This window comes from Emydura macquarii, unplaced genomic scaffold (genome assembly GCF_026122565.2).
Source record: "Emydura macquarii macquarii isolate MOO-44397 ecotype Brisbane River unplaced genomic scaffold, CSIRO-AGI_Emac_v2 contig_1451, whole genome shotgun sequence".
In the NCBI taxonomy this organism is placed as follows: domain Eukaryota; kingdom Metazoa; phylum Chordata; order Testudines; family Chelidae; genus Emydura; species Emydura macquarii.
Window position 1 is genome coordinate 25,979,668 of NW_027131588.1, and position 24,460 is coordinate 26,004,127.

At 47.8% G+C, this 24,460-nt stretch overlaps 1 protein-coding gene across 1 annotated transcript; it reads right to left on the reverse strand.

Moving 5' to 3' along the window:
• Window positions 1-430: 430 nt before the first annotated feature.
• On the reverse strand, window positions 431-16,174 carry FNTA (farnesyltransferase, CAAX box, subunit alpha). Its single transcript, XM_067553432.1, has 9 exons — window positions 15,898-16,174; window positions 14,723-14,808; window positions 13,620-13,734; window positions 12,951-13,055; window positions 8,739-8,865; window positions 8,146-8,294; window positions 4,297-4,359; window positions 3,176-3,347; window positions 431-1,159 (listed from the first exon to the last, which is right to left on the reverse strand). The coding sequence occupies exons 1-9, from the start codon at window positions 16,008-16,010 to the stop codon at window positions 1,037-1,039; spliced, it is 1,053 nt and encodes a 350-aa protein (XP_067409533.1). The 5' UTR covers window positions 16,011-16,174; the 3' UTR covers window positions 431-1,036.
• Window positions 16,175-24,460: the final 8,286 nt, after the last annotated feature.

Sequence of the window (24,460 nt, forward strand, 5' to 3'; positions counted from 1 at the left end):
TCCATTTACCACAAAGCTGAGGTTGGGTGAAGCTAGAGAAAAGAAAAAAAATCTGACATTTCGATTTTGAAATGAAGATGGGTCTGAATGTTCCACTGAGAGGGTTTGGTTGACTCTCCAAAAAGTTCAAGATACTCACCACTACCGCCATCCCATACAAATAACTCAAGGTTGCTCTTTAGGTCAAGTATGGTCAAAGTTCCCCTCTGCTGTCCAGATCAGAATACTCCAAGGTACAAATGCATTAGAGCAACATTTTAAAGTTTAAAACTCCTAACACAGGGACCGATGCCCAAAAAGAATGTGCGCACTGGGCTGTGTACAAGGTCTGTCTTTTAATTTACATTAATTAAGAGATGGTTAATGACAAGCAGCATAGTCTAGCTACAAGACAGTATGTAGAGAGGAAAAATGTGCTAAAACTCACGAGTACTTGAAATGTAGCTACACTTTTATTACAAAACCATGCTGTTAGCATTAGTTGGGTACAATAATAGCACAATGGTGTCCCTGCTGCAGAGCTGCTTTATCCTATGGCAACAATTGCATTCCCTGCTTACAGTAACTAAAATTAAGTTGCTTAATAACCATTACATACACGTGATCAGCAATCATTACTGCAGCAAATCTTATAAGTACTGCATTAGGAAAAGGAGGGGCACGGAGTGAATTAGGCTAGGGAGTAAGAAATTCATGTAGTGCTTTAAAAATAGCAAACAGAGCATTATGTATTTCCTATTAAGAAATAGTCCTTTATTTAGCATACTTCAAGTAATTAAATCTTCAATTAATTTCTGATCCACCCCATTGCTATTGTCAGTAACAGCAGTGACCAAAGGGGATTATGTTATACTGAACACTTTGCACTCAGTTCCTGTTAAAAGCAATACCTGTGCAGCGCACATATAGTTACAACATATTCAGGCAGAGGGGAATGGTACATCTAAGTTTATACCGGCTTGTGCCCCGCCCCCCAGCTGGAGTTCCTTTGTACATATCTGAGCCTGACATCATCATCTTCCACTTGCAGTTATTGCTACTTATCTGTTGGCAAGCTCTGTTCAGTGCCTGTGCTATGCTTGTTCTGAAGGGACCTTCCAATGTATCTCCAATATTCCTTTCGTATTGTGTCTTTTTCTTTAGCCAGGATTTCACATAACTAAGAAGGAAAAGTTACGAAGTTGTAATATATTAAACCAAAAGCTTCACAGTCCTTAAAAATACAAATTTATAACACATTAAGCAGAGGCCTTCTCGTCAGCAAGCAAAACATGGCTTTTCATCCACAAGTTTTGCACTAGTATCCAGAGATTTTCAATAAATGCATCTTCCCAAAAGGAAATCAATTATCTCTACAGTTGGTACCAAACAGAAGTTTGCCTTCTGTGACTATCCAGTCCAAGGCTAACTCTAATAGCTATCCCCCCCCCCCCCGCCCATCATAAAAAAAAAAAAAAAAAAGCCTGCTTAGGAAATCCTTACATATGCTAAAGAATGAAAACTGGATAAATCAGGCTTTGCATGTGTTCACTAATACTGCCATTTGATAGCTATTTGCATGCTAGGACATGATATTCACCTGAGGATACCGTGTTTAAGTGTAATTTATTTCAACAGTACATGAGGAGACGTAAACAGAGGATGAGACTGACCCATTAAGGAATCTAGGCCATCTTCTGATAAGCATAGTTATCTTTTAGCCGGACATCCAGACTGTAGGGCATTTGATCCACAAGAGATTCAATGCCTTAAATCTGACGGCAAAGTAAAATACTGCATTTGAAATTGTTTACTTACAAATTTGCTTCTTTGAACAGCATATACCAACAGAATTCTCAGTTTTGGATCTTTGTTTCTTACCTACTGTGACACCAGCAGATATAGTGCCCATCATCATGGTATCTAAATGCTCCTACATCTTTGATTTCTTTTTTTTTTAATCCTCGAGGACAGTAGGATAGAACAAAAACCAGGGCCCTTACAGGACATCCAGATATTTTGCTCTGTCCGTATGAGTACGAATACTCCTCCATTCAATTCCTTTTGTTAAGCAGAATGCTGTGCCTCCTTTGATGAACCAGAGTGCAGTACCACCAACTTCAAGCCCCAAGTATATTAAAAAGCCAATGCTTAGCAGAAGAGTGCTGACAGTTAAGAGGCATGAAGTTTTAAGGTGTCAAGGCACCTATCAAATTTTGATGCTGATGGACTGTGAAGGCTGAATGCTGAGGAAGATGGGTTGGAGCATTGCAGCAGCAGCACAAGGCACCCAAGGCAAAAGCCTGAATTCTAATCACCCATAGCAGACCAGATTTCAAGTTAAAAGAAGGGTGTCTCTGAAGAGCATCACTGGAATCTGCAAGAGTTGCAAAGAGTATCCTATATACTCTGTAAGGGGATCTACCTCATGCTAAATTCCATTACTGTTATCCTCAGAGGTTTTTAAAAAAGCTCTTTAAGAGCTATGTTGAGTTCTGCTCTACCAGACTTATGTACCAGGAAGCTAAGACTTGGGAAGGACAGTGTGGGATTCTCCCTATACATATATCAGTTATATGGAGGATAAGAGCCTTCTGCTAAACTATGTTAGGAACCTTTCACAAAGGGTTTTAAAAAAAACAGAACAGCTCTTTCAGCAATTTGATAGCTTGTTTATTTTCTTTGCTTATTGGCATTTCTTGCATGCAATGTTTGGGATCTTTCTGCTTTTCACTTTCGCCAGGTGAAGCAGTGGTGGCCTCTGCTGTTGGCATGCTACTATGAAAATCATTGCATACAGACTGGTTGACAGAGGGTGAAGATTCATATACTGTAGGATTATTAAAAACAGGACAGTGCTAATAGAAGTCAGATGCCTTCTGAATGCAGGGGGGGAAAAAACCAAAATCCAACTCACCAGCATCCTGGAACTTTGAATGGGTAAGAGAATTTTTCTTCAGTATAAAAAGTGGACTGATATTACACACTACATTTACTAACCACAGTAACCACATGGTAACAGTAATGGAAACAACTATTTAATGCTGTCATCATCTCCTAATAACTGTGCAATTAATGTACAACTATTTTACAAGGGAACTTTTCCATTAAAAAAAATCCAGTTTTTGCTTTGTGTGGCAATAGGTTCAGCTAGACAAACTCCCTGAGACAGAGAAACTGAGCTCTTACAACTCACCTCTAATACTTTGTTCAGTGTTTCTTCCTTGTTGTTACATTGGTTTTCTAGCATGTCTTCATATATGTCCACAAGGAAGGCAATCAGATAGGGAGAACTGTGTCTTGGCTGTAAATCCAGCAGCTGCTCTAATAGGTTTTGATATTTGGAAAGACCATGATCCTGCAGAACCCTAAAGCAGAGATTAGTAAGTAGTGCTGGCAACTCTGATAAGTGAGTTTTGGCTTTGATAGATTTATCTGAAGATTTTAGTCTAATAGGAGCTGAAAATATAAAAGAAAGGCAGTGGGTAATAGATGTAGTTCAATATAGCAACAAGTCAGCCTTGCTGTAGTACAGTAATTTTCAACCTTTTTTCATTTGAGGACCCCTAAAAATTTCAAACGGAGGTGAGGACCCCTTTGGAAGACAGTTTGCAGACCCTAGGGGTGCACAGAGCACAGGTTGAAAACCACTGCTGTAGTAAGCTACTGATGAACATCTCAAGTGCACAGTGAGGCAGAACTCTAGCCCTTCAAGGTCAGGGGAAAATCAGTTTCTCTTCAATGCATCTTTAACAGGAATTCCAGAGACATAATAAGTATGCTCTAATAAAAATAATCAGAAAGCTGACTACGCCACCCACCTCATTCAGATGAGGCCTAAAAAGAGATGCATGGGACTCCAGTCAACCAACTAACTATGCGCTATCAGAGTTCTGTACTATCAAAGACTTTTCATTTCTGCATAAAGCACCCTGTCTTCTGTTTTATAGAGGGGCTAGCACACTGTCAGCACTCCATGAATAATTTATAAAGTACTTAAGGACTTTTTTTGGAACACGTAGAAACAAGCTGCTGTGCACTTCCAAATGTGAAAAAGCATTCACGATCCCCTTATCAAAGCTACCTAATCAGTATGTATATGGAAAGTGGGCCAGGAGATTAGGCCCTTTATGTGGGTATAACCTCAGACTGATCAAGGTTGCTGTTCTAAATTATTGCTTTTCAGTTGTTCCCCAGAGCTGTATAAACTTATAGGCATGAAACATTCAAAGTGAAATGGCCTGCAAGTAACACCAATCCACAACAATCCCCCTTAACAGAAGCCCTCGCCCCACAAATACAAAATACAAGTCTTACCCTTTTAGATAGTTCCAAGCACTTTCATTATGTGGCACTGTCTTGATCATTTCTAGAGTGTACCTGTGAGGGAAAACATGAACACCACTTCTGTCAGAAGCCAATGAGCCAAAACAAGAAATGTGTTCAGTTCTTTACCCAGATTCAGATCTCCTGTGCAGCCACCTCCCCATCTCACTGTTCTCAACCTCCTTTTCATAGGGTTTTAAAACTACGGACGATAGCAGATATTTTGCTGATCATCTCAGGTGGTGACATAAAACTCAACTGCCCTGCAGTTTAACTGCAGTTATGATGACTAGGCAAGCCATTGCAGGCTAGCTGTTATATGCCCTGATGCACTTGCCTTCAATTTACAATATTCCTACAAGTGCTTTGTTGAAGTTTATCTAGGGAGAGGGTAACTCTCCCACACTCTCAGACATAAGACTCTGAGATAATACACAATTTGATGTTATGTTGTAGAGGGAATACGTTTACTCTCCAAATACTCTATGAAGCTGGGCTCTGAAGGCAGATGGAAGGAAAAGGTTACAGTAATAAAAGCAGGTAGTGACTCAGTTTTGGCATGTGCACGTGCTAGGAGTGCAGGACCATACAGCTGAGCACGCAAGCTAGATTCTGGATTCCATTTCTGTGTATGCATCCATAGCACCGTTTGCAAAACTCCACTTAGAAGGCCAATCAGTTGGACCTGTGCAAACTCACTGGCAGCATATAGCACAGGTTGCAATGCGAACATGGGCTGCTTCTACCAAGCTCAGATTTGTGGCATAGTTAAAGTGAAGAGAAGGCACAGAGAGGCAGCTTTTCCAAGCACATGGAAAGGTCACCCACCAAGCACGGTATTAAAGAAAATAACGTCATGTTTCCAGCTCTACAAAAGAAGCCTTCCCAGTCCTCTCCCTCTACAATATCCCCAAGCAGTGCGACTCATTTCCAGAAAAAGGTAATAGCAATAAGCAGTTTTGCAACCATTTTTCAGTCTAAAAATATTTGAACCTTCTCGCCCTTCTGGTGCAGCTTTTTTACCGTCACAATCAAGGGAACAGAGCATACCACTGCCATAAGAGATCTTGGCAACAGCAGCAAGGCTAAGGTCTATGTTGAAATCTTGAAAGATTAACCCTTCAAATCTGGTTCTGCAGTGGGAGTCAAATTAAAACAATCTCAGTTTGAGTTCTGAACATAGGGTCATCCTTCACAAATAGATTTAGAAAGGTGTCCAGTCCCTAGCTCTGGAGAATGAATCTGGAAATGCCTAGTCTCACAGATCATAGAAGTGGTATAGAGTCATTAACATTCAAGAAAGGGCTATACTGGGGAGAAAGCAAAAACGAACAGTTTTCTCATTGCTTTGATTTAAAGCTTTTCAACCCTCTTGATGACTGCCCAGCTGGACAGCCTCCAGGGCTTACCTTAGGCTATGCTCTCAAGAATTACACTGAACACTGGGAAGTTCCATGCAGAGTGGACTGATTTAAATCAAAGTGATTTATATCACCAATTTTAATCATGAATTAAATCAGAAAAAAGGAAATCTTAATTTTAATCTTGTTTTGCATTTGTACTTTTTATTTATTTTCCTAAAGAAGGATTGATGCTCATTGGTTGGTAACCATTAAAACATGTTGATTTGCAACTAAATTTGGTTGGTTTTGGATTTTTTTGCTAACCAGCAGGCTATACTATATCTATGCACATGTAAACAATTATATAATTTAACATACTTTTATTCAGATTCTTAATTTTTTATGCTAGAAAATGGTGAGTGACTAATTTCCGATTTATTAAACTAATTTTTTACTCATGTGTGTCAAGCTCTACTTGGATGGCAATAGGAATTCTTTTAAAATTCTTTTTCACTAATTAAATACAATTACCTTAAACGTGCTAGAAACAAAAAAGTAAGTTTATCAAAACCTGTTTTGCATTTAAAACTAAACTGATTAAACAAAAGTATAAACTGTAGTTAATGAATCAAACTGTTTATTTCTGGTCACCCTATCCTTTAAGATTTTAGAATTAGTACATTTCATCCTCTCACCCCTTGTTTTTATTTATACATTGGAAGAGCTTTTCTGCTTTTTCAGCTCCCAATCAGTTTTCTTAACTCCGAATGAACTAGTCATTGAGCTAAACTAGTTGAACAAACTGAAATGAAAATATTCTCTCTGCACTTGCAGAAGTAGCTATTTCTACCAAAGGCTGGTTTAGCACTCAACAAACTCCGATTCCAGGTGCTCAGCCAATGACTTATCCCAGTTCAGTGGTCTGACTTCTTTAAAACTTCAGCAGCAAACATATACTACTTGAATTTTTTAAACTAACTTAAATGATTTTAATAATTTATACTAAGTCTAGGCCTTAATGTAGGATGTCCATTTCAAATAATTTCTCTCTTTTTAAAAAAGCTTATTTAAATGAAAATCTTGGGGGGGGGGGGGGGGGGGGGGGGGGGGTGTGGTGTTTGTTTTTTAAAAAAAAGTAAATCAGATTTTTATCCCATATATTTCCTTATCGTAATCTGCTCAGTTTAAGCAGAAACATCATCTTTTTACAACTGCTAGCCCAGTCTTCTCCCTTGGAATCTGAAAGTCAAGCTGGTGCCTTCCTTCTTTTGCCTCATCTTCAGTAATAAAAATTTCTGAAAGTCAAAGCATGCCCTCAATTACAACAGTGCTATTTCTGAAGAGATTCCAAAGTTGAGGGGCCTTCATACCCAACATCTTGCCAGCAACTCACTGTTTTATACTAGGGGCTCCAGCCCTAGCATCTGTGCTGATCATACGCATGGCAATACTGTATGGGAGAGGTGTGCTTTCTCAAGGAGATGGGTCCTAGTTAATTTAGGGCTTAATAGGTCAGTACCAATATCTTAAATTCTACCCAGAAATCAAAAGGCAGCCAGCGCAGATCATGGAGCACTGCCATAATATGCTCTCACCAGGATATTTAGTTTAAGCTAGCAGGCTGCCAAAAACTGCACCAGCTTCAGTCCCTAGATGGATTTAATACACAGTTCCATATAAGCTGCACAGTAGTAATGTAACCCGGAGGTGACAAAGGCACAGACAGCAGTAGTAAGGTCTGCATCAAGAAACAGGTGCTACCTGACCCCCAGAAAAGTTATCTTGGCTATTTTGCTGGTCTCTGATCATCTAGTGGCAGTTGAGGATCTAACAAGTTCCCTAGATTGCAAATTTTGAACAAACAAGACACAGAAGGACAAATATCACCATGGGTTTTTCTGCTTTCTTCTCATAACCAACATCACCTCACCTGAGCTTTGGCCAGCTAGCTCTCATTTATGCCCCAATCTCAACCAAGCACTAGGTAAGGCCACTGACTGTTTAACCTGGTCAGAGGAAATGGAGATAAAGCTGAGTGTCATCCACATACTTCGGATATTGCAACCCAAGTATCTACACTAACCCTCCCAATGGCCCCAGATACACATTCAGCCAGAGAGGACACACGATAGAACCCCTCATGAGTGCTCTGAGGAGGAAAAGAAGTTACCCACGATCATCCTTTTAGAATGCTCAGCAAGAAAGTAGAAGCAGCTGATTTGAGTGGCTCTCCAACCCAGACGTGGCTTGCAGACAAATCATCTCCTCAGTATCAACAGTATCAAAGGCATAGATAGATCTAACATCAGAACGGACACGTGATCTTGAACAATAATCAGAAGATCTACCAATGCCAGCAGTGTAGCTTTTTTTCTGTACCCAGACTGGGAAAGATCAAGGGGATCTGAGGCCTCTAACGCATTCAGAAACAAGCTTCACTTCATTTGCCTATGAGAAATGGAGGGCACCAAATATAATTGTGCACAATATTACTAACTGGACTTCTCTCTCTAGAACAGCAGGATCATTGTAGCCAGTGGTGTTGGAAATTACAAAGTATCTTTGGTTCCAAACAGAGTTGTTTCTCACATCCTCTTTCAGAAGCTGATCTACATACTCCAGTTCATTATCCCACAACTTGAACTCCTACAATGGTGAGAAAAGAAAAATAAAATAAAAAACCCCACATTTAAATATGTTTTGACAAATTTCAGTTACTTCCTTGTTCATCTGAAGAATTCCAACTTAACTTCTCACACTCTAGACCCAGTTGAAGAAATCAGTGTAGTAAATTGTGAAATTAGTAAATTTAGGGGAAAAACCAGATGTATAGTGGGAAGTGTTAGGCAACCCTCATTACAGAGGGTGCTGCTAATGCCTCCTGAAACAAAAGGCACAAAGGCAAGTAGACAGCAGCAAATTTTTGAACTGGTTAGCTGAACTGGTTAGTTTACAGCTGAATTCTGAGTTCACACTCACTTAATTGTTTTCCCTCCATCTACAAAAGTCAGCATATGAAGTTCAAGTTAAGAAACAAACCTTTTGGGAGGATGCTCTCTACAGAGAAAGTAGCAGACCTGGATACAATACCTGAATAACCCATTGTCTGTGCTGCCACGCATGGTAATTCTTGGCATCCTGGTTAAGAATTTCAGCTATAAACTCAAGCTCTTGAGATGGATCCTTCAGCCACTCTACCAACACCCGTCTGTGGTGCCTAAAGACAAAGTACAAAAATTTAAAAATAGCATCCCTTCCAAAATTTGCTTGAATGTTAGACTTCCATTAAAACATCACCTGATTACAATACTTACCAGGACAAAAATAAATAAAGGAAACAAACAACCCATCACCAGAGTAGTACTTTTACAACTTTTAGAACCAGGAAACATTTTACCTAACTTTTCCAGGGATTTCTTGATGCAAGCTTACACTGGACCAAATGCCAGAAATCTATCTACATATTGGCATATAATCTCTTAAAAAAGGATAATTGCTATGTTTGAGAAGTGGGTCATAAGAATGTGGTTTAAATAATTTAAATAGAACGGAGTTTGTGTACACAAGATGGGTCGTGCTGGAGATAAGTTTGTAAGTGATATTGCCATATTGCTAGCAAGTGATCTTCAGTTAGACCCGCCATTCCCATTGAAAAGCCACTAAAAACCTAAAAAAAATTTTTTTTTTCCTTCAAACTGTAGCGTGGCATCCCATCCCCATCGCCCTCTGGACCACAAAGGACTCGGAGACCCTCAAGCTTGCAATCACCAGTGATTTACAACGTGCATGAGACTCTCCCACCAGCATACAGGGCCTTGCCGGGGCCAGCCATAACTGAAGCTGCTCAGGATCCAGGGAGACAGGCAACACCTCTGCACTCTCCTGACTCCTTTCCCTTCTCTGGCCTCTCAAACCCTCTGGGGCCTGGCTTATAAACCCTGCTGGGCCAGCAGGGCAGCTGCAGCTCATGTCCTAATCAGACCCCGGGGAGGCTGCTCAGCTTATGCCTATGCACAGTTGCCTCCCCTCAAGCAATCAAGCCCCAGCCCAACTACCCGCTCTGCTGCCTCTGAGCTAGCATGGCAGAGGGCTGACCAGGGGTGAACCCTCCAGCACCGTCACACAAATAAACATTATGCAGTTCTCTCTATCATTTGTTTTTTCAAGATATGCTCCTCCATCTATTTTACATTGTCATTTGTCGCTGAATTCAGAATGCCTTCCTAAACTTTCAGACTCAGCATGTTCTAGTACACATGGGAACCTGCCCATAGTCACTCCCAACTTCTACAGCAAGAGTTGAAAACATTTTACGAATGCCTTATTCCTCCCACCACTTCACTTCTGGGAAGCTGGAACAAGAACACAAGTACTAGTTCCAAAGCAACATTTCTCAAATGAAGTCAGAAAGCAGAGCCAGCCATAACCTTTGCACTGTGCATATAGCGAGCCAACTTATGCTCAGAAGACATCCTAAAAATAAACAGTTTAACAATCCTACAGGTAAAATGAATAATTTATTACACTCAGATTTGTGCTCGCTGTCCCATTTTTATCTGCAGGAGCTTTAAGCATGTAACATTTTTATTATTATGGCAAAAATCTCTCTCAACAGCAGGGGCTGTCTTTCACCAGATGGAGGAAGTTGCATGATGCACAGTCAGAAAGCATCACCACAGCATGAATTCTCCAATTCATTTCTTTGGCCTCTGTCAGGCAATGAAAAGCATTTCAGAGACTACTATTACTCTGTAGCTTTAATCTGGCTTTTCCTTTTCTTGGGTGCCAGCATTTAGACAGAGGGCTTTTCATGGCAACATTTAACAACTCTTTGGGTCAGGGTAGGCACAAGTGACACCCAACTGGTTTCTTGCTGCTTGCTTAGGCATTCATACTGGTAGTCGGTCTCAAGCTAAAGATCAGAACACAAAAGCTTGAAACATTGTGCTTACTCCTGCAACCTTTCCTCTTCTATATCTGGGGACAGAGGTGTCAGTGAGACCCTAATTTATCCAATCTTTGTCAGCTGTCAGTTTCAGAGCCTAAAGCAATTGGACAGATGGGCTTATTCCATAACAAATATGCGATTGGAGTATAAACAAGCTTCTCCTTCCCACACCACTCAAACAGAGCAAAGCAATGGGTGAAGACTACGAGACAGTCTCAGGAAAAAAGTGGGCAAATAAAATGACCCAGGATTTCAACTCCTATCTCCAAAGGATTGGTTAGCCACCTTCCTTTATACACCTCCTCTCCAGCTATTCTTCGCTCTTTCTCCACTCTGCCCAGACACTGCCACCCAAAGTCTTTATGGGCAAATGAGCAAGGTTTATTAATCTCCTTTGCTCCTTCCCAGAGGCCACTCCTCAGTCAGAGGAGCACATCTTCTAGTCATACCAGACAACTCCTTGACCAAAGCATGTCTGAAAATGGAGGCACCATTTGTTTGTCTTCATAAACATGACGTTTTCTTTTCAGTAGACACATCTGTATCTTCTCTCACTCACTCAAGGAGGTTCACATCAAAGTATCACTAAACCTGGACAACCTTCATGGTTTGGGGCCTCAAACATGTTCTCACATTAGTGGCCCTGTGGGGAGTCTCAAAGTTTGATTCATTTGCATCAAAGCTCAATACAAAGACTCATGGTTACTTTTCCAAGGTGCAAGCACAAATAACTAAGAGCAGCGGGTTCCTTGTCTGAAAATTGGCCAAGACACCTCACATGTATGTTCCCTTTTATTTCCCTTGTGGCTAAGGCTCTCCACAAAGTCTCTCCCTTCATCTCAATAGCCCTATGCTGGTCCAGATACACATCTCCAGGAAACACTCTGCCATGGAAAAAGGTCCTAGGATCTGGGAAAGATCTGCACAGTGCTACACTGAAAATTTGGTCACCCTGCAAAAAGCTAGAATACATCACAGACACTCCTTATAAAGAAAATCAAAGCTATAGGTCTGCCTCAGCCCTTAAACTTTCAACCTACAGCAATAAGTAGTGTCCTCAATTCCCTGAACACAACATCTCACTCATCCTCTTATCAAGATTTCTCAAAGCAGTTGCTCAGTCCACCCAAACACATGAAATACCCAACAAGAAAACTCAATTTCGTCCTTTGTGAGCTAAAGAGTTATCCCTTCAAGCCTTCGGATTCATGTTATTTCCCTCTAAACCTCTGCATTAAAGTGGCCATTTTAGTTATCCAGGAAGGTATTAAGTGCTGTAAGGCTTTCTACTGGGGGATGGGGAACGAACGAATGAACGCACGCACGCACGAACACAGCCAATCTTTTGTATTTTTCACAAACAGTCTTGCAGATTTTGCCCAAATGAGCTTCTAGAATAAAATTCATAGAGGCTAATCTGGCATTCTTTTTGTTCTAATCCAAAACTTCCACTAAGAATTAAGTAACAGAACTTAAATTCAAGGCCCTATGAACAGTTGAAGATGAATAAGCATACCAGTGGTCTCCTGCCCTGTTTGTTGCTTTTCACCTTGGATGAAGAGGTAAAGTCTCTAAACTCATGATCATAGAGTAGCTGAATGCAAGCATATCTGAAGCATTCAAAGCCTCCAATATGGTCAGCCAGATAGTCTCCTGGTTCTGCAATGTGCTGACAAAGCCACAGATTGGGAGATCTATAGGCCAGCAACATAACTGTTCTGTAGGTTCTCTCCCTTTCATTTGAAACTATCAGTGGTAGGACAGTCTTCTAGTGGGTGGAAAGCTGAGCAGACGACACACACACATAAATTTGACATGGCTGGAAACTGCTGTGATATGTTACTTCATCCATCTGTATCGTTGGCAGACATATTTCTATATATACTACTACGAGATACATCCACTCAGTTAAAATTCACAGCTGTGGCCTTTCCCAGACCAAAATGAGCATTTCTTTTTCTTTCTCTCTCTCTTTTTTTTTTTTAAAAGAATGCAGCCATCCCTCTCCATGCCTTTCATTTGGGAGAATTTATACAACAAAAAAGCAAAATCCAAGACCTGCTAAAAGCTAAAATTTTTCATTTGTATTTGCTTCATTTTTGTTGTGTCAGAATAAGTTTGGTAGTTTTAAAACTTTTCACATGTTAACTAGGTTACGTAGTAGTCCTAGCTTTGGAGTAGACAGTTATGAGGATTCTGCCTGGGGGGCAGTCCTGTTTAATACCTCTGAAACTGCCTCTATCCAAGGAGGAAGGGTGAATCCTCACCTCCCCACTTTAGGGCTGGCAATCCTGTCCATTTCTGAGATGGCAAAAGGTAAGACAGTTCATCTCTAGAAACCAAAAAGATTTTACCAGACTTGATAATTCTTTGGCTGGTCTTCAATGATAGCTGTAATATAGTTCATTTCTTCATGTAGGTCCTTTTTCAGTGACTGCAGGAGGACTCTCCGGAAATGCCTAAAGAAAAATAAAATAAAAATACCATTTAGGAGAAGGTGGGTTTTTTTGTTTTTGAAAAACCAGAGTAAATTCAGTTAAAAGTATTTTAAGATTTGAAAATTAAACTGGGAGGTATTACAAAGGGGACTATAGAATTACTTCAGTAACGTTTACTACAAAAAACTAGCAGCTAATATATTTACATATTATAAGAACTTCCTTTGAAACAAACAGAAAATGATTCCAGTCTTTTTACTAGGAATGTGTGCCAGAGACATTTTGAATATGATTTGTCATGTCATCTTAATCAGTGCTGGTTTTTATTGGCTCATTCTAATCTTATTTGAAAGCTTAAACTATCAGATAACACTTCCCAGAAATGAGTGATACTGCATCAAAAACTTATGTTAAGAGCCTGCTGCAGCTTTAACAGCCTGCCTAAGTTTCCAATAATCCTCAGCTTCCCAGAAAGCAAGCAAGGCCAGTCATATTTTGAATAATACACTGCCAGGATTCTTGAAAGATATATCAGGTAATCTAATCAGCTAATTTTTAACGAAAATCCCCAAGACCATTACTTACCACACCGTGTAATTTGCAGCATTTAGTTCAATGGCATCCCCTGTTAGTTTAAAAGCTCTTTCGCTCCTTTCATCCCGCTGCAGAACAGCCCGAAAGTAATCATAGACATCTCTGACTGGATAAATGACAGCATGTTACACAAAACAACTAGAAAACCCTCTATTGGCACCCACTGAGGCTACTTTGTGTGTATCAAATATTGTTCCCTAAAACCATGTTTCAAGGTGTTTGATCCTTACAGTCTGCATACTGATACGACAGAACTGTTCGCTAATATCATTCAGGTGGGATGCTTTCCAGCTCTTAGATTGGAAAGCACCTACAACACATCATCTAGATAATGTCCAAAATGGTCATGAGGGCACTATCAGTCATACTTTTTCTCTACATTCTTAAGCTCCATCATTGCACTTTCCTCTAGGCCTAGCCATACCATCCTACTTGCTCACATTACCTGGAATGTGGCTCTCTACTAATTAGTTTTAATACTTGCTTTATTCTTTTTTTAAAAACTGTTAATTCTGTAATTTTTAAAAGACCACATCTGAAAATTTGAAAAGAAACAAGAGGGCTTTGTTTTTGTTTTTAAAAGTGTAAGCAGTACAGGATGTGAAGATTGTAAAGCAGACAAACATTATCCTTGGAGCTTCGAGAAACTCAAGATTCTCCAGTCTGTAGAAAAATGCAAGTTTATAAAAATGTTCATTTAAAAACAGGGATCGTATTAAGGTCATTTTCATACTTCAGTTTTTCAGTTTCAACAATATCCAATAATTATAACGAAGTGAAATCCTAAGCTTTATTTAAGGCTCAAGTAGTTTTACAACAAATAATTTCTCAAAAAACAGATGTGTATAGTAATTTTACCTGGTATATTTACCATTTTAATATTAAAACCTGAACATTTAAAAGTTCACTTCTAAATGACTACAGGTACGATAAGGACAACTCATGTTTTTATATAGTTACTAGCACTGACATCCAGCACAAAAATGTACATTATTGAAAACTGAAGTCTAGCTTCAGTGATGTCACTGACATACTACAGATGTTTTCACTTTACCAAAGTTTAACTATACTTAAAATCTTTTTTTAAAACTTACATTTTTCACTATAGATAATCTGAACCACTGGATTTGGCCCGTCATTTTGAAGTACTGGTTCAATGTCAGCCCATTCCTCTCTGTGCCTGTAAATTTACATTTTTCTTTTCAATGTTTTATTAGCATAAACAGGAAAAGCTACCCAAGCCACCCCAAAAAACACATGTATTTCAGTTTTAAGAATGCACCATTCCCCATGGTGGTCATTATCTTTTACCACAGAGTTGCATGATACAGGCATAAGGCACATGGTAAAGCAGATTAACTAGTCATGTTGTAGCCTAGAGAGTGACTGTGTCCCTTGATTTTGGAAAGACAAGGTGGGTGAGGTAATATCTTTTCTTGACTAACTTCTGTTGGTGAGAGAGAGAAGCTTTCGAGCTTACACAGAGCTCTTCTTCAGGACCCTTGACCTTGCTCATTTGTATCTTTGGGCCTTTTCCTTAATTACAGCCACAAGCTGTACAAACTTAAATGCTGTGTTTTCAAGAGTTACATTACCAACTGTCCCAGAGCCCCAATTCTTTCTCAGATATGTTCACATAAGCAGACCTGAATGTATCTTAGGGATGGTTTCCAGCTGTGCACTTTCTTTGCGCTTACTTTTTCCTCGGTTGTTGTCTCCTCCTTTTCCAGTAGGGTCCCCCTGGCTGTGCCTCCCCCACTGTGAGCTGACTATCTGTCTGCACTCACCACCACCCGTGAGACACACAGGCACGCCTACCTTGCTTCACGGCCCCCTTCCCTGCATCTCCTCACTCTCCTACACCTCAGCTTGTCCCCTCCGTCCAGAGCACCCGCTTCCTTCCCTCAGGGCCTGTGGGGGGCTGCTGGCTGCTCAGCCGGGGGGGGGCAACAACGAGTTCGTTCCTCCCCTCCCCTCCCCTCCCGCACCGGGCACGGACAGTTTGACAGAACAAGCACCCCTCCTTCAGCGCCTGGCACCGATTGTTTCTTCCCCTCCCCCCCGTGACAGCCCACGAGCCCCCGGCTCTGCAGCCCTAACACGCGTCCAGCTGCTCCGATCTTTAGGGGACGAGAGCGAGGTGACCCTGCCCAGGCCGTACCCTGCCCGGGGCGAGGCGGTTCCCCCGGCCGGCGGCAGGGAAGGGGACCCGCCGATCCGCCGGCAGAGCCAGACCGGTGCCGGCAGAGCGGCGGAGGGGGACCGGTACCTGTACAGCAAGTAGCCGCTCGGCTCCAGAGGCTCGCCGCCGGCCTCCAGCTCGTCACCCCCGTCCCGCCCGTCAGGCGCCAGCTCCGGGCTCGCCGCCTCCGCCATCGCCATCCCGCCGAGGGGCCAGCCAAACCAAAGACAAGCCAGCCACGCCCCGAACAAACATGACCGACACTGAATTTCCGGTTCCGGTTGCCCTCAGCCAAAATGGCAGCTTCGAACGTCCGATTCTAGCTGCCGGGCGAGCCGCGAAGAGGGAAGCAGAGACTCAGGGGGAGTCTGAAAAACCTGCCTCTGATTTCTGCCTGGCTCTCTTTCGTGGCGGGCGGGAGAAAGGGCAAGACCAAGTGCATTATGGATAATTTAACCATGAGCCATTGCGGGGCCCGAGGTCCTATGGGAGACGTAGTGTCTCTCTCGGCCTGCCTCTCCCATCAGCCAGTGCGGGGCCCGAGGCACTATGGGAGACGTAGTGTCTCTCTCGGCCTGCCTCTCCCATCAGCCAGTGCGGGGCCCGAGGCACTATGGGAGACGTAGTGTCTCTCTCGGCCTGCCTCTCCCATCAGCCAGTGCGGGGCCCGAGGCACTATGGGAGATGTAGTGTCTCTCTCGGCCTGCCTCTCCCATCAGCCACTGCGGGGCCCGAGGCACTATGGGAGACGTAGTGTCTCTCTCGGCCTGCCTCTCCCATCAGCCAGTGCGGGGCCCGAGGCACTATGGGAGACGTAGTGTCTCTCTCGGCCTGCCTCTCCCATCAGCCAGTGCGGGGCCCGAGGCACTATGGGAGACGTAGTGTCTCTCTCGGCCTGCCTCTCCCATCAGCCAGTGCGGGGCCCGAGGCACTATGGGAGACGTAGTGTCTCTCTCGGCCTGCCTCTCCCATCAGCCAGTGCGGGGCCCGAGGCACTATGGGAGACGTAGTGTCTCTCTCGGCCTGCCTCTCCCATCAGCCACTGCGGGGCCCGAGGCACTATGGGAGACGTAGTGTCTCTCTCGGCCTGCCTCTCCCATCAGCCAGTGCGGGGCCCGAGGCACTATGGGAGACGTAGTGTCTCTCTCGGCCTGCCTCTCCCATCAGCCAGTGCGGGGCCCGAGGCACTATGGGAGACGTAGTGTCTCTCTCGGCCTGCCTCTCCCATCAGCCAGTGCGGGGCCCGAGGCACTATGGGAGACGTAGTGTCTCTCTCGGCCTGCCTCTCCCATCAGCCAGTGCGGGGCCCGAGGCACTATGGGAGACGTAGTGTCTCTCTCGGCCTGCCTCTCCCATCAGCCAGTGCGGGGCCCGAGGCACTATGGGAGACGTAGTGTCTCTCTCGGCCTGCCTCTCCCATCAGCCACTGCGGGGCCCGAGGCACTATGGGAGACGTAGTGTCTCTCTCGGCCTGCCTCTCCCATCAGCCAGTGCGGGGCCCGAGGCACTATGGGAGACGTAGTGTCTCTCTCGGCCTGCCTCTCCCATCAGCCAGTGCGGGGCCCGAGGCACTATGGGAGACGTAGTGTCTCTCTCGGCCTGCCTCTCCCATCAGCCAGTGCGGGGCCCGAGGCACTATGGGAGACGCAGTTTCCCACCGCTCCGCCAGTTCTCGTGCGGCTGTGAGGCCGGCGCCAAGCGGCCGTTGCTGTCCGTTGCTCCCCCGCTCTCGTATTCCCTGCGGCAGTCAGCGGGGCGAACCCGTGGGGCGGCTGCCGGCGGCCCCGCTGCCGGGCTCTGTGCGCAGCGCAGGGGCGGATTTACCGCGTCTCGGCCCGGCCCGGCCTGGCCCGGCCCTGCCCTGCCCTGGCAAGGCGCCGGGCGCATCCCCTGCAGCCGCTGGCCGGGCCGAGCCCTGCCCGGGCGGGAGGGGGACTGACTGCCCCGGGCACGGAGCGGGCTCTGCAGCCTGCCCTGGGCCAGTCCCCGGCGCTGCTTTCCCCGGGCAGGGCGGGCTCTGCTGCGGGCCGTGCCTGGCCTGGGCCCGGCTTCCCCGGCTGCATCAGGCGCTGTGGCAGCTGGTGAGCGGGTGCCTGTGGCAGCGGGGATGGGCGGCTCGGTCACTGCACCGCCTGCTCTGTGCTGGGCTGTGCTGTGAGCCTGGGCCCCGTGTGTCTCACCCCAGTGCACTTGTGCCCTGCACGGGCTGCAGCTGGAGCTGGGCTGCAGGGACCCAGCTGGCTACAGCCCGAGTGTCCCGGCCAGGGTCTGCTCTCACTGTGTTCTTATGCTGGGATCTCGGGTTAAAGGTGTTCCTATTGCAACTGCTGAACACAAAAGCGGTGATGCAGAGGGGTACAAAGACCCGAACTTCCTTTGAATGTTTGTGGGCAGCCCCCTGAAGATTCCTGTTTTAAAGGTGAAAGTGCATTGACTAAACACAAGAAAGAACAAGAAATTAAAACACACATTTACACTGAATTTGAGTGATTATGCAAAAATGTAATGACCACTTTTAAAGTTTTGAGGGGTTTTTGGAGGCAAAAGTGACCGATTGTTGCTGTTGCCTCTAATGTAGTGGCTGTGATCTAGAGCTGATGGGACCTGTCTGCTTCCCCGAAATTGTGTATCAAGTACTTGGGTGGCCAGAGCCCTCAGTGAGAGATGTCAGAGGTCACTTCTAGGGAGCAGATCCTTGCGTGCGGGCCCTTGCAGGGGGAGGTGGTGCACAGGGATGTATGTCTGCTTCCCAGCATCCCAACGCTACTCATGGTGGGCTGAGTCCTGCTTTGTTTTTATTGTACTTTCAACTCCTGATGAGAATGGGGAGAGGAGAGATGGGTTGGTGAACCTGTAGCAGAGAGAAAGAATGAACAAGTGCCCTGAGCCTGTCCCGGGGGATGGCAGTCAGACAGTGAGCTGTGCAGTAAGAGCAAATAGAAATTTCCTTAAGGTGAGAATTAAGAGAGGGCTGCAAAGACACCTCTTGATGGCAAGAATGTTAAGCAAGCATGAGGTGATTTCCCTGGGAAAAGGCCCTTCCATCTAACTGGGGCACAATAAACTTGGGGGAGCCCTTTGTGCCCTCTCAAGGAGTTGACAGGTGCTATGGAGTTGTCCTGAAATACGGTAACTCCGTGGAGAGCAACCTACCTGTAACCAGAGATGCTCAGTCCCCAACTCTCTTACTTCCACATCACTGGGTGAGATCCCCTGGTCATGGCACCCTAGTCCTCCTCTCTACTAACTGGCCTGCTTCAGAGGATGTGAGTGGGGGGCCCAGGAGTAGCCCCTGGCCCGTGTCTCTCCCCGCTAGGCCTCCTGGGGCCTGCCCCACACGGTTCCTGCTTCCCTAAGGCTGTGCTCGCCCCGGAGCTGCCTCCCCACCAGGGCAGCTCTTAGGGGCTGCCAGCAGTGGAAGGACGGTTGGGAGCTGAGGAGCGGCCACAGCCACAGGGCCCCACGCAGCAAGCAGAGAAATGGGAGGAGGGGACGGGGGAGGAGAGAGAAGGGGAAGGCAGAGTGCTGCAGCTGCCTGCACCATGACCGGGCCGGGCTGTGGAGGGGAGGAAGAAGGGCTGGCACTTTGGGCAATGAAGAGGGGCAGGGCCTCCATGGTGAGGGGGGATGCAACTGTCAATTTTCTGTCTACCCCACCTCAACTCCCCCACACCCTCCAACAAGCAACAGCCCAGTTCTGCACCTCCTAGTCATGGGGTCGCTTTCTGGTCTTGACTATTGTGTTCACCAACACACTCTTTCTATTTCCTTGCCTCTCTTTGTACTATCTCCCTTTATAGGACGGGGTTGGGTGTGTTAGGTCTGCATCCCCGGAGGCTTGTTCTCCAGAGCCTGTGAGATGTAGGCAGGAGTGAGGATCATTTTGAGTGCTTGGTGTTCTGGGGTTGGAGGTGGGGTGAGCAGCCAAGAGACCCGTCTGCCTTCTCTATCTCGTCTCATCCATTGGGGCTGGCGGAGGAAGGCAGGGGAGGGCAGGATCTCACGCACCAGTCGAGCTGTCGGCAGTTCTGGCTAATGCTGGCTTATTTGCTGTGCTTGCAGTGGAATCATCCAGGAGACGCAGTCGGAGGAGAAGCTGGGAGAAGGGGACCTGCGAAGCCTGGACGTGCATCTACGAAGCAATGATCAGTCCTCCGCGTTCTGCCTTCCACTTCATTGTCTGTGAGTCAGCGGTCACTGCAGCGCATGCCTCATCTGTACCTCCTCTGGGTTTCCTTAGAGGCCGTGAACATCCTCATTGGGACAGTTGCCCTTTGCGCAGTACCCTGAGTGGTTGCAAAGATAATTCTCTGGTCAGGGTTTAGTGCAGACTGCTGCCTCCCTATGGCTGGGGCTTGGTTTCTAAGGGAAGTTTATTTGTTCTGCTTGCAGGGGAATTTTGCAGGAGGCCCCGCCAGAGGAGAAGGTTGGGGGAAGTGGACCTCTGCAGCCTGGACATCCATCTAAGCAGAGGTGAACAGCTTTCTGACTGGCGCCTGCCTGAGTGTCAGTCAGCGCTCAGTGCTGTATCTGTACCCCTCAAGAGTGCTTCAGAGGCCGTGAGCGTCCTCGCTGGGAACGGGTCTGGAATGAGGGGCACCGGCCGATTTCTGGGGGCTGCGGGTCGTGAGTGAGGGGTACCCACCGAGGTCTGGGGGCTGTGGGTCGGGAATGAGGGGCTCTGTGCGAGGTCTGGGGGTATAGGGGGTATTGGCAATAGGGGGTGGGGTATAGGGGGTGGGGTATAGGGGGTAGGGGGTGGGGTATAGGGGGTGGGGGTATTGGCAATAGGGGGTGGGGTATAGGGGGTAGGGGTATTGGCAATAGGGGGTGGGGTATAGGGGGTGGGGGTATTGGCAATAGGGGGTGGGGTATAGGGGGTGGGGATATTGGCAATAGGGCGTGGGGTATAGGGGGTGGGGTATAGGGGGTAGGGGTATTGGCAATAGGGGGTGGGGTATAGGGGGTGGGGGTATTGGCAATAGGGGGTGGGGGTATTGGCAATAGGGGGTGGGGTATAGGGGGTGGGGGTATTGGCAATAGGGGGTGGGGTATAGGGGGTGGGGGTATTGGCAATAGGGGGTGGGGTATAGGGGGTGGGGGTATTGGCAATAGGGGGTGGGGGTATTGGCAATAGGGGGTGGGGTATAGGGGGTGGGGGTATTGGCAATAGGGGGTGGGGTATAGGGGGTGGGGGTATTGGCAATAGGGGGTGGGGGTATTGGCAATAGGGGGTGGGGTATAGGGGGTGGGGGTATTGGCAATAGGGGGTGGGGTATAGGGGGTGGGGGTATTGGCAATAGGGGGTGGGGTATAGGGGGTGGGGGTATTGGCAATAGGGGGTGGGGGTATTGGCAATAGGGGGTGGGGTATAGGGGGTGGGGGTATTGGCAATAGGGGGTGGGGTATAGGGGGTGGGGATATTGGCAATAGGGCGTGGGGTATAGGGGGTGGGGTATAGGGGGTAGGGGTATTGGCAATAGGGGGTGGGGTATAGGGGGTGGGGGTATTGGCAATAGGGGGTGGGGGTATTGGCAATAGGGGGTGGGGTATAGGGGGTGGGGGTATTGGCAATAGGGGGTGGGGTATAGGGGGTGGGGGTATTGGCAATAGGGGGTGGGGTATAGGGGGTGGGGGTATTGGCAATAGGGGGTGGGGGTATTGGCAATAGGGGGTGGGGTATAGGGGGTGGGGGTATTGGCAATAGGGGGTGGGGTATAGGGGGTGGGGGTATTGGCAATAGGGGGTGGGGGTATTGGCAATAGGGGGTGGGGTATAGGGGGTGGGGGTATTGGCAATAGGGGGTGGGGTATAGGGGGTGGGGTATAGGGGGTGGGGTATAGGGGGTAGGGGTATTGGCAATAGGGGGTGGGGTATAGGGGGTGGGGGTATTGGCAATAGGGGGTGGGGGTATTGGCAATAGGGGGTGGGGTATAGGGGGTGGGGGTATTGGCAATAGGGGGTGGGGTATAGGGGGTGGGGGTATTGGCAATAGGGGGTGGGGGTATTGGCAATAGGGGGTGGGGTATAGGGGGTGGGGGTATTGGCTATAGGGGGTGGGGGTATTGGCAATAGGGGGTGGGGGTATTGGCAATAGGGGGTGGGGTATAGGGGGTGGGGGTATTGGCAATAGGGGGTGGGGTATAGGGGGTGGGGTATAGGGGGTAGGGGTATTGGCAATAGGGGGTGGGGTATAGGGGGTGGGGGTATTGGCAATAGGGGGTGGGGTATAGGGGGTGGGGTATAGGGGGTAGGGGTATTGGCAATAGGGGGTGGGGTATAGGGGGTGGGGTATAGGGGGTAGGGGTATTGGCAATAGGGGGTGGGGTATAGGGGGTGGGGGTATTGGCAATAGGGGGTGGGGTATAGGGGGTGGGGGTATTGGCAATAGGGGGTGGGGTATAGGGGGTGGGGGTATTGGCAATAGGGGGTGGGGGTATTGGCAATAGGGGGTGGGGTATAGGGGGTGGGGGTATTGGCAATAGGGGGTGGGGTATAGGGGGTGGGGGTATTGGCAATAGGGGGTGGGGTATAGGGGGTGGGGTATAGGGGGTGGGGGTATTGGCAATAGGGGGTGGGGTATAGGGGGTGGGGGTATTGGCAATAGGGGGTGGGGTATAGGGGGTGGGGTATAGGGGGTAGGGGTATTGGGAATAGGGGGTGGGGTATAGGGGGTGGGGGTATTGGCAATAGGGGGTGGGGTACAGGGGGTGGGGTATAGGGGGTGGGGGTATTGGCAATAGGGGGTGGGGTATAGGGGGTGGGGTATAGGGGGTAGGGGGTGGGGTATAGGGGGTGGGGGTATTGGCAATAGGGGGTGGGGTATAGGGGGTAGGGGTATTGGCAATAGGGGGTGGGGTATAGGGGGTGGGGGTATTGGCAATAGGGGGTGGGGTATAGGGGGTGGGGGTATTGGCAATAGGGGGTGGGGTATAGGGGGTGGGGGTATTGGCAATAGGGGGTGGGGTATAGGGGGTGGGGTATAGGGGGTGGGGGTATTGGCAATAGGGGGTGGGGTATAGGGGGTGGGGTATAGGGGTAGGGGTATTGGCAATAGGGGGTGGGGTATAGGGGGTGGGGGTATTGGCAATAGGGGGTGGGGTATAGGGGGTGGGGTATTGGGCTAGGGGTATTGGCAATAGGGGGTGGGGTATAGGGGGGGGGTATTGGCAATAGGGGGTGGGGTATAGGGGGTGGGGGTATTGGCAATAGGGGGTGGGGTATAGGGGGTGGGGTATTGGCAATAGGGGGTGGGGTATAGGGGGTGGGGTATAGGGGGTAGGGGTATTGGCAATAGGGGGTGGGGTATAGGGGGTGGGGTATTGGCAATAGGGGGTGGGGTATAGGGTGTGGGGGTATTGGCAATAGGGGGTGGGGTATAGGGGGTGGGGGTATTGGCAATAGGGGGTGGGGTATAGGGGGTGGGGGTATTGGCAATAGGGGGTGGGGTATAGGGGGTGGGGTATAGGGGGTAGGGGTATTGGCAATAGGGGGTGGGGTATAGGGGGTGGGGGTATTGGCAATAGGGGGTGGGGTATAGGGGGTGGGGGTATTGGCAATAGGGGGTGGGGTATAGGGGGTAGGGGTATTGGCAATAGGGGGTGGGGTATAGGGGGTGGGGGTATTGGCAATAGGGGGTGGGGTATAGGGGGTGGGGTATAGGGGGTAGGGGTATTGGCAATAGGGGGTGGGGGGGGTATAGGGGGTGGGGGTAGGGGGTTGGCAATAGGGGGTGGGGTATAGGGGGTGGGGTATAGGGGGTGGGGGTATTGGCAATAGGGGGTGGGGTATAGGGGGTGGGGTATAGGGGGTAGGGGTATTGGCAATAGGGGGTGGGGTATAGGGGGTGGGGGTATTGGCAATAGGGGGTGGGGTATAGGGGGTGGGGTATAGGGGGTAGGGGTATTGGCAATAGGGGGTGGGGTATAGGGGGTGGGGGTATTGGCAATAGGGGGTGGGGTATAGGGGGTGGGGTATTGGCAATAGGGGGTGGGGTATAGGGGGTGGGGGTATTGGCAATAGGGGGTGGGGTATAGGGGGTGGGGTATAGGGGGTAGGGGTATTGGCAATAGGGGGTGGGGTATAGGGGGTGGGGGTATTGGCAATAGGGGGTGGGGTATAGGTGGTGGGGGTATTGGCAATAGGGGGTGGGGTATAGGGGGTGGGGGTATTGGCAATAGGGGGTGGGGTATAGGGGGTGGGGGTATTGGCAATATAGGGGGTGGGGTATAGGGGGTAGGGGTATTGGCAATAGGGGGTGGGGTATAGGGGGTGGGGTATAGGGGGTGGGGGTATTGGCAATAGGGGGTGGGGTATAGGGGGTGGGGTATTGGCAATAGGGGGTGGGGTATAGGGGGTGGGGTATAGGGGGTAGGGGTATTGGCAATAGGGGGTGGGGTATAGGGGGTGGGGGTATTGGCAATAGGGGGTGGGGTATAGGGGGTGGGGGTATTGGCAATAGGGGGTGGGGTATAGGGGGTGGGGTATTGGCAATAGGGGGTGGGGTATAGGGGGTGGGGGTATTGGCAATAGGGGGTGGGGTATAGGGGGTGGGGTATAGGGGGTGGGGGTATTGGCAATAGGGGGTGGGGTATAGGGGGTGGGGTATAGGGGGTGGGGGTATTGGCAATAGGGGGTGGGGTATAGGGGG